The 9,162-nt window shown below is 41.9% G+C and overlaps 1 protein-coding gene across 1 annotated transcript; it reads left to right on the top strand.

Moving 5' to 3' along the window:
* Positions 1-1,203: 1,203 nt before the first annotated feature.
* LOC104544760 (neurabin-1-like) lies at positions 1,204-2,667 on the top strand (the record flags this gene model as incomplete). Its single annotated transcript, XM_010189714.1, has 1 exon — positions 1,204-2,667. A coding segment is annotated over exon 1 (1,464 nt), but the record flags the coding sequence as incomplete, so codon positions are not given.
* Between the last annotated feature and the right edge of the window lie 6,495 nt (positions 2,668-9,162).

The raw sequence follows: 9,162 nt of genomic DNA, 5'->3' as shown, positions 1-9,162 counted from the left end.
AGCTCTGGCACGGCGGCCCCTGAGAGCCCCCGGAGTCCGAGGGCGGGAGCAGATCCAGTCCCGGCTCCGTTTCTGCAGCCCCTCAGGCAGCTTCGGGCTCTTCCAGGTGCTAAAACCGCTGCCCCTGACAAGGGGCAACTTTCATTTGACTGGATTTCACTTTCTTTATTGTGTCAACTGAGGATGGTAACTTTGGGTGCAGTTTTTCTTGTTCCCTCGGGCTGCTGTTTAATTTTGCCTTCCTAAGTGTATTATGTTTAATGGCATTTCTACCATTGTGATACTCAGAGAGAGCAAGGGTTGTCTTGCAGTGCTTCAGGGTAGCAGAACTATCATGTTTGTATGAATTACTCTATAGTTAGATGTAAGTAACTCAGAGGCTTGATTTTGATTTTTTTTAGTTATATCTTTTAGAAAAGTTCAGTAACACAGAAGTAGTGTTGCATTTCTGGTCACACTGCCTTTCCTTTGCATGCATGTCTGTGCCATGGTATGATACTGCAAGAGGGTAGGTTTAGACTAGATATTAGGAAGAAATTCTTTACTGTGAGGGTGGTGAGACACTGGAACAGGTTGTCCAGGGAAGCTGTGGATGCCCCCTCCCTGGAAGTGTTCAAGGCCAGGTTGGACAGGGCTTTGAGCAACCTGGTCTGGTGGGAGGTGTCCCTGCCCATGGCAGGAGGGTTGGACCAGATGACCTTGAAGGTCCCTTCCAATCCAAACCATTTTATGATTCTATGATGCTTTGAGAACAGTAAGTCATGATAGTCCATTCTTTCACTATGGGATGCTACTACGGATTGCAACTGGGATACAAATTATGCTACAATCAGTTTGAAAAAGTTTGTAATGACAAGTTTTCTTGTGCAGTGTTAGGTTGTATTTTTTTACCATTGTTTTGTAAACACATCAAATAACGGTAGATGGAAATTGTGGCTTGGATTTAAAGAAGTACAAGTATTCAGAAAAATCTCCTTTCTATTGCAGGTTAAATCAGCTGTTGTTCTTGAGAGTCTTCGGTTGCAGTGTTTTGTAAGACCTAAACCACGTGTGTTTAGGTCCAGATCTTCTGTTGGTATGGCCCTGCTGAAGGGCAGTGCCCCTTGAGAAAGACACTTCCCAAGCAGAGTCTTGGCTGTGGCAGACTTCTGAGAGCGGGACTGCAGAAACTATGTAAGCTGGTTTTGCACTCCTGGAGTAAACATGATGAAAACGGAGTCTTCAGGGGAAAGATCAACCCTCCGAAGTGCCTCTCCTCACAGGAACGCTTACAGAACTGAGTTCCAGGCGCTGAAAAGCACCTTTGACAAACCGAAATCAGACGGAGACCAAAAAACGAAAGAGGAAGGAGAGGCCTCGCAGAGCAGGGGAAGGAAATATGGCTCAAATGTCAATAGGATTAAGAACTTATTTATGCAGATGGGCATGGAGCCCACTGAAAGTGCTGGAGTTACCCCTAAAACCAGGGGGAAGGGTGGCCCTCCATCACCTCAAAGACGCATTAGGCCCAAAGAATTTGTAGAAAAAGCAGATGGTTCAATCGTAAAGTTGGAATCCTCCGTCTCAGAAAGGATTAGTAGATTTGATACTCTCCATGATGGCCCTTCCTATTCCAAGTTTTCCGAAACTCGGAAGATGTTTGAGCGAAACGCTCATGAAACGGGACATTCCAATCGCTATTCCCCAAAGAAAGAGAAAGTCGTTTCCAATGAGCTCCCGGACGAATGGTGCAGCTCCAAGTCTCACAGAGGCAGCACCGATTCGCTGGACAGCCTCAGCCCAAGGACAGAGACCATCTCTCCGACTGTGAGTCAGCTCAGCGCAGTTTTTGAAAACACTGACTCACACAATGCAGTTGCTGTGGAGAAGTCGGAGAACAACGAGGAGTACTCTGTCACTGGTCACTATCCGCTAAACCTCTCCTCCACTGTCGCAAATATCCCCTCCCCGGTTGCTAACATCGAGGGTTTCAGTCCTTTGAAAGATGCGGGCACGTGGTCCCCCCCATCCAAACAGAGCACAGGGGTGACAGCCGCGGAGAACTCTCCGCACAACAGTGCGCCTTCAGCACCGAGACAGAAGGTGTCCACAGGCACCTTGGTGGGTTCAAAAACAACAGAAGAAAGAAGGAAGAGTGCGGAGGCAAGTCCTGATTCTGCTGAGAGCTCTGTAGCGAGCCAGCAGGATTTGGTCAACGTGCTTGACAGTGAGAGATCTGCGGACAGCTGTGCTAGGAATAAGTCAAAAACCGAGTCGGAAGTTTTGCCTCAAAAGGAACGGTCAGAACATGCAGAGGGTATCTGTGAGACACCCGAAGCTGCAGAAGTACCGAGAAGTGTGGTTTCAGGTGATGATTTTGCCACAGATGCTGTTTCAGACCCTACTGAGTCCCATTTTGATGAGGCAAGTGAAAAAGAAGCGCATGAAGATGTGAATAATTTTCAGAGTTCCCATGTGTATATGCACTCTGACTACAACGTGTATCGGGTACGATCCAGATATAATTCTGACTGGGGAGAGACAGGTACTGAACAGGATGATCAGGATGACAGTGATGACAATAACTGTTATGAACCTGATATGGAATATTCTGAAATTAATGGATTGCCAGATGAAGATGAAATCCCAGCTAACAGAAAGATACAGTTTAGCCGTGCTCCAATTAAGGTAAAGTTTCCTACATTATTTTTTGGCGGTTTGGTCCGGTTTCAAATGCCACTTTATTTGAAGTAGATTTTGACAGCTGATCTGAGCTCTGAAAGAATTGCAGCGGATCTTTCGATACACATTTGTATTATAGTCAGCCAGTGAACGTAATCTTACATGAGGTGAGGAAGCTGAGCTCTGGTGAGTTTGTGTCATTTCCTAGACTACTCAATGGCTGACTAAGCCAGCTGAAATTGAGAATGACAGCTGCGCTTGTGAAGTTTGAGAATTTTAATGTGCATATTTTGACTTACATGACTGAACTGTGATCACATGGTGAAATGTAGAAGTGGGTATCTGGTGGCCTTTGTGCTGCTTGTTTTTTCTTCACTTGAAGTCACAGCTTCTTTAGATCGAATGGCTTTTCTTCAGCTCTCATCAGATGTTCTTCAAAGTCCCTGTATTTAAACACTGTGTCTGGAAATACAGTGTGGTTCTGTCTCACTAGTAGAGGACTGTTAATATTCCACGTCTGAATTAGTATCATTTCTAGGAGCATCTTCATTTTAAAAAATCTTTATTAAATATTAATACATGCATATCTAGTATATGTCTGCTACAGAAAGGCAGAGCTTGGTTGATGGAAATACCTAATGAAGGGTGGGTTTCTTGCAGAGCTCCTTTGGTTTGTTTTTAAGTACCTTGAAATTACAGCTAAGAATGTTTCAAGTACCTGCAGGTCAGGAAGAAATAACTGATCATGTTTTGTTGTACTCACTGAGTCTCAGGATTAAGTATAGAAGTATTTGACTTCCAAGTTGTTTTCAGTGCACGTGGTCTTAAATGGACAGATAAAAAACCAGTCATTCTTCCAGAAATCACTGTTGAAAGAACCGTATGTCATGGAGCACTTGACATCTAAACATGGTAAAATTAAAAATATGTAATTGAAATTGACTGTATTTTCATTGTGCAAGTTTAGCAAGAACAGAAGTTTCACTATCAAACTTGAAGTACTGTGGTTCACAAAATCTGCATTTATCCCTCCTGTGGTTTAAGTTAGGGTGAGAAATATGTTAGGAAATTTTAATCTGAGTGAAGCAACTAGTTTTTCACATCTGTTTATTGAGGGGTGGAGGGACGGGAATGGCCTTGTGTTCTTCGTGCTCCAGAAAGGTAATTTTTTACACTGAAACAAAATACGCCAAGCCAAGATAATGGATTTTTTTTAAATTTGTTTTGCTAATATTTTATTCAGGGTTGCATCATGGACCAAAAATTCTGACAGTGTTTATACTCCCTCTAGATTATTCCCATAATGAAACTAGCTGATTTTCTTGCTTTTTTTTGGAGATGAAATAGAGAAAACTTTTATTACAAAGGATTACGGAAGTTGTGCCCCCCACTGCCTTCCCCCTCGGGCTGTACTGACAGACAAGATGATGTTGTGTCTTCTGAAAGATCTGCCAGTTCTGTGCAGAGGTTTGTTTTATCCTATTTATTGTGGTTCAAACGGATAAGAATCCAGAAGGTGACTCCAGTGACTTTGTTCTTGAGATGGTCAGGTTTTTCTGCTGTTTCTGTTTTGAAGGAGCTAAAAGTGACATTCTTACTTCAGTGTATTGCTGTCGTCTGTCTGAATCATGCTGACGTGCCAAGTGCTATAAGAGTATTCTCTCAATTATTTAGTTATAAATTTTTCTTTTCTTCTGAAGTGTTTCATGCTATGATCATTTCAGATTACATATTCTCAAGTAGTAATAACAGTCCATCAGGAAAATGCTCTAAAAGTCATTTGTGTAAATAATAAAAAGAGTACATTTGTCATGGTTTTAAGCATAAAGCACTCTTAACAAGCTTATCCAAAGTAAAAGAATTGTTGCTTAATTATTTCAGCATCTTCATTGTAGATAGGAAGAAAACAGAGTAAAAGCTGCATTGAGAGAGAGCAGTGTAGGAGAGATTGGAAGGTTTGGGAGATCCCTGTGTGATTGCTTTTTGTCCCGGGTGCGATGTGTTCGCCATGTGGGGAGACAGAAGTGAGCCATGTGGAAGGCTTGCACCAGGAGGAGGAAGTGCGGCAAAAGTTGTGGCAAATGAAAAGCTGCTTCTCGAGCCTTCCTCCCTTTTCTCCGCAGCGCTCTTCAGTTCCCTCGGCAGCACCAGGCAGCCAAAGCCCAGGCGGGCTGCCAGCGGCACCAGGTCACTGCCCGGCCGCGGCGCTGTGGGCAGGTACCCGGCAAAGGCTGCTGGAGCATCCCGTGGTGGCTCCTTGGGGCTTGCAGGTGCCAATTCAGCAGCTGCTAGGAGGTGGTGAGCTGGCTTTGGAGTGGTTTCTGCCCAGCAGATAGATACCAAGGAGCGGCACAGAGGGCAAGGGATACTTGTGTTCTGTCCTCTCACACAGTGCTAGCGTGTGAATTGACCTCCCTGTACCCATCTGTTATATGGGGATGATGCTTGCTAGCTCAGTAGACAGCAACAATATAAGAATTTTTCTGTTCTAGGCAATTGTTTGTTAGTGTGTTTGTTAGTGGGCTTAACTAGTTTCGTTAATACTTTCCTGAACATCATCTCATGAGAGGAAATTGCAAAGCAATGTAGGAGTATTTTTTGAACTGTTGAAAACTGATTTACCTTTATGAAAATGAAGCAATTTGTACTCAACTATTCAGCTAGATAGTGGTGTTAAATGTCCAACCCAAACTCGAGATGTTTAATGCTGATTTCACAGAATCGTACCTCCACTCTGCTCCTAGAGGTGAGCTCTGAAATAATTAACAAAATTGGCATCTGAATGTGTAACCTCTGAAATGAGCTGGTAGTTATTGCTGTGAAGTTGTTACTTGAAGGTCTCAACAGATAAACATCTTTGAACTACTTTTTCAAGGATTTTTCAGGTAGAGATGCAATAAATAAATGGACAAGAGTGCTGAGACTGAAGAGCAAGGAGATTTAGTTACCACCAAGTGTAATCCTTTTTCTCCTTTAGGGGAAATGCTTTGGACTGTGAGAAGTAATGAAATATGGGCAGAAGGATGAATAAAAACCAGGCTGCCCAGAGAGATTGTGGGGTCTCCTTCTCTGGAGACATTCAGAACCACCTGGACGTGTTCCTGTGTGACCTACCTGAGGTGATCCTGCTCTGACAGGGGATTGGACATCTAGGATCACCTAGATCTTCAGAGGTCCCTTCCAACCCCTACCATTCTGTGATTCTGTGTAATAAAATCTTACTCATAAAACCGATAAAGACTGAATTCTGCTCATCTCCCTATCAGGAAAAAGACCCGGTTATTGAGAAACTTGCTATAAAGAGAAAAACTCAAGTCAACGGTTATAGGAAATTCTGCTCAGTTACAGACTGTAATTTCGCTATCACAAATCCCATGCTCCATGGTCCATTTACTCTGCTCTAGGATTATGGGATATGTTTGCTCTGTTGAAAATGAGTCCCTTTAGGAGTAGATGGCTGCCCAGGGGCCATTGCAGGCTTGGAAAGTTTCTAGGTATTTGGAGTGTGGCATCACTGACATGAGCAGTTGTGCATGTCCGTGGGTGCTTAAGTTGGCTTTGCAGTGTTTGATAAAAAATAGCCTAAAAGGGCCTAAGCTTTGGTGCTGGTAGTGGACATGAGTATGCATGTTACTAAACTAGATATGTGCACATTGATATACCAGTTGATACGAGTATTTATATAGTGATATAGAGGCCTTCATCAGCACTGGCCTGTTCTTGTGTTGAGATACTGTGTTTTTGCTCAGGGGTAGAACTGAAACTCCCCAAGGCAAAGTAAGAGGTGAAAAAGTTAAGTAAATGTGATGGGGAAAAAATGCCCTGGTTTTGCCAGGGATACTTTTCTACACAAAAAAGCAGAAACGCAGTGATTTATTTGCCTTTTGTTGAGTTTTGCAGCATTTCCTGAGGGTTGGGTTATGTGCTGGTTCACAAACGTTACAGGCTAATTGGCCAAAGTTTGCGAGTAGTGCAGAATTCATTAGCTCATAGCTTTCCACACTCTAACAAATGGAAATGTATTTATTTTCCAAATTGTAGTCTTTTTTGAGCCGTTCTTCCTCTGTCCTGGATACAATTAGGATGGAAAAGTAATGTTTACCTCTCCTCCTCTCTCCAGGTCTAGGGTGCCTGATATCCTGATGGCTACATCTTCAGCTAGTGCCCTGCTTTTGGCACCAGGTACTTGTTAAACCATTTAGAGCTGTTAGCAGCGACTGGTGTCTCCTGCTGAGCCTCCTCTTGCAACCTTCTGCTCCGCTGATGTGGCCCTACCCGGCTTAGGGGTAGAAGAGGGTTGGTAGTACCTGATCAGACTGTACGGCAGACAGCAGCTAACTTGTGGTGCCATGAGGGGTTTCAGCCCAAGCTGCTGCAGTTTTCAGGGTTCCAAAAAGCTTCCTTAGGGTGCAGTGATGGTGGAGGAACCTCTCTGTAGACCTCCGAGTTTTGGGATAGGTGGGAGAGAGGGAAACAGGAATGGAAGGGATATAGCAAATGGTTCTTCCATGCTTCAGCTAGTCCTGTGTGAAGGGATTATGATCACCAGTGCCTGTGTCTCATATGTTCTTCCTCTGTTTTGTCATGCAGCATGACTGAATCTTATACCCTACACCATTTCAGTTTTCCAGATCGTGTTTTGTTCAAATGGTCTTCATGAATCAGCATTTGTGCTTCTGTCTCTCTCTCTTTTATAGTGTGAGCCTTTGAAGAGGTTTCACAAGAAGTGCTGTGACTGTAGTTCAGTGTAAAGTATAAATGACATTTGTATTTAACAGTGGTTTTGAAATTTCTTATGAACTATATCGTGATTTTTCTTATAAAAATCAGTTCAACTAGCAAGTCTTTTAGTTATTCCTCATTTCTCTCACTGAAATGTATTCAGGAATGCAAATAGTGGTGAAGAAAGAATCTGAAACAATCTGACCCTGTAATTACTTTGGAGATTTTTGCTCTTTAAAATATTCTGCTTTGGTAAGCATCAAAATAAAGTCTGCTGGAAACATTTTCAAGTTTTAGGGTTGAAAAAGAAACCATTTCTTTGATTCAATGTTTAGTAGGATATTTACCTGTTGTTATTAAAATGTTGATGGACTGTCTTGGATCATAGAACTTTGTAAGTGAAGGTTACCTGTCCACAAGCACTTCCCATCACTTCTACATATGGATTTAGATGGGCTCCAGATCTCAGTGAGCCTATGATTCTATCAATAATGCAGTCCCAGAGGGTGTTTGGACACTTGTTGAAGGTGGTTGTGGAGGATAGGACTTGCAGAAAGATCCTGAGGCTCTATTAGATTTAAAATTATTACAGAATCTGAGAAATTAATCCACTTTTGAATGGGTTAATTAAGAAGCCTTACAGATGAAGAAAGATGTGTAGCTCGTTTCTGAAATCACTGAAAGCATATTTTCCTTTCCTTAAATTTGATTCTTTACTCTAGTTCCTACATCCATGCTTTGTTGGTGTAAAACTACCATCCACGCCCAGTGGTAGACTTGGCTAAAGTGTGAAACTAGGTTTTAAGTAGGTTTAGACTGTCTCCTGTAATGTTGAATAAATCACTGAACCTTTATGCTGGTATTTGAATTCTGTAAAATGGGCAGCAAGTTGGTAATTAACTCCATTAATCTTGACTTGTGAAGTAGTTTGACATACTGATCTATTGCTTGGGTAGCTTGAAACTTGTATTTTGCTACATACAATGGCCTTATGCTGTTTTGAGGTACTGTGAAATTATGGGAAATTCTGCAGACATAGGTAGTAATGAAATGTGTTTTACTGCAAGGATTGCAATGCTAACTTTGATTATTTGTAGAAGTTGACGATGTAAAACCAGGTTCTTTGTTCTGGTGGTAGGATATTAAGAGTGTTTCTGGGACCTGGTCTTTTAATTTAAGTCACACTTGTTATGAAAGACAGAACCTTTTATGTATATTTGTCAGGGAAAGGAATGACAAGTAAATATTAAGGATTCAAAGACTGGATGCTCCTAGATAAAGAACAACAGTGAAGGGATGAAGCGTTCCAGAACAAGTCACTATTTTGATTATTAAAAGGAAAATGTGTTCCACGTGGTTATCTCCTGTGAGATGTACTTTTGAGTTGGAATTGTGTGCTGTTGCTGGATGAGTCTTTCACACGTAGTAATTTCACATGCAAAAGAGTTTTCTTGTATTAAATATACATGGAATTATTTGAATACAGTAAATTGAATAAAGTTATTTGCCTGCCACAGCATGCTGTGGAGAGTTCAACTCTTGTGTAGGTCATAATTTCAGTACTAATTCTAGGGACCAGTTATTCCAATGTTCAAACACAGCTACTGAACTAAAAAGAAATAATGTTGCTTTAATGGGTTTTTATAAGCACTGAGGACATTCTGGAAGAGCAGTTTGTAGAAACCAAGTTTTGATTGAATAATTGGCATCAGAGGTTTATGTGGTTTAGATTGAAAAGGGTTTTCATTAAAGGTTTTGAATTTCAAAAATGCAGACTGA

Source organism: Mesitornis unicolor, unplaced genomic scaffold (assembly GCF_000695765.1).
Source record: "Mesitornis unicolor isolate BGI_N332 unplaced genomic scaffold, ASM69576v1 scaffold30808, whole genome shotgun sequence".
NCBI classification, from domain to species: Eukaryota; Metazoa; Chordata; class Aves; order Mesitornithiformes; family Mesitornithidae; genus Mesitornis; species Mesitornis unicolor.
This window is presented reverse-complemented; position numbering and strand designations above follow the sequence as displayed.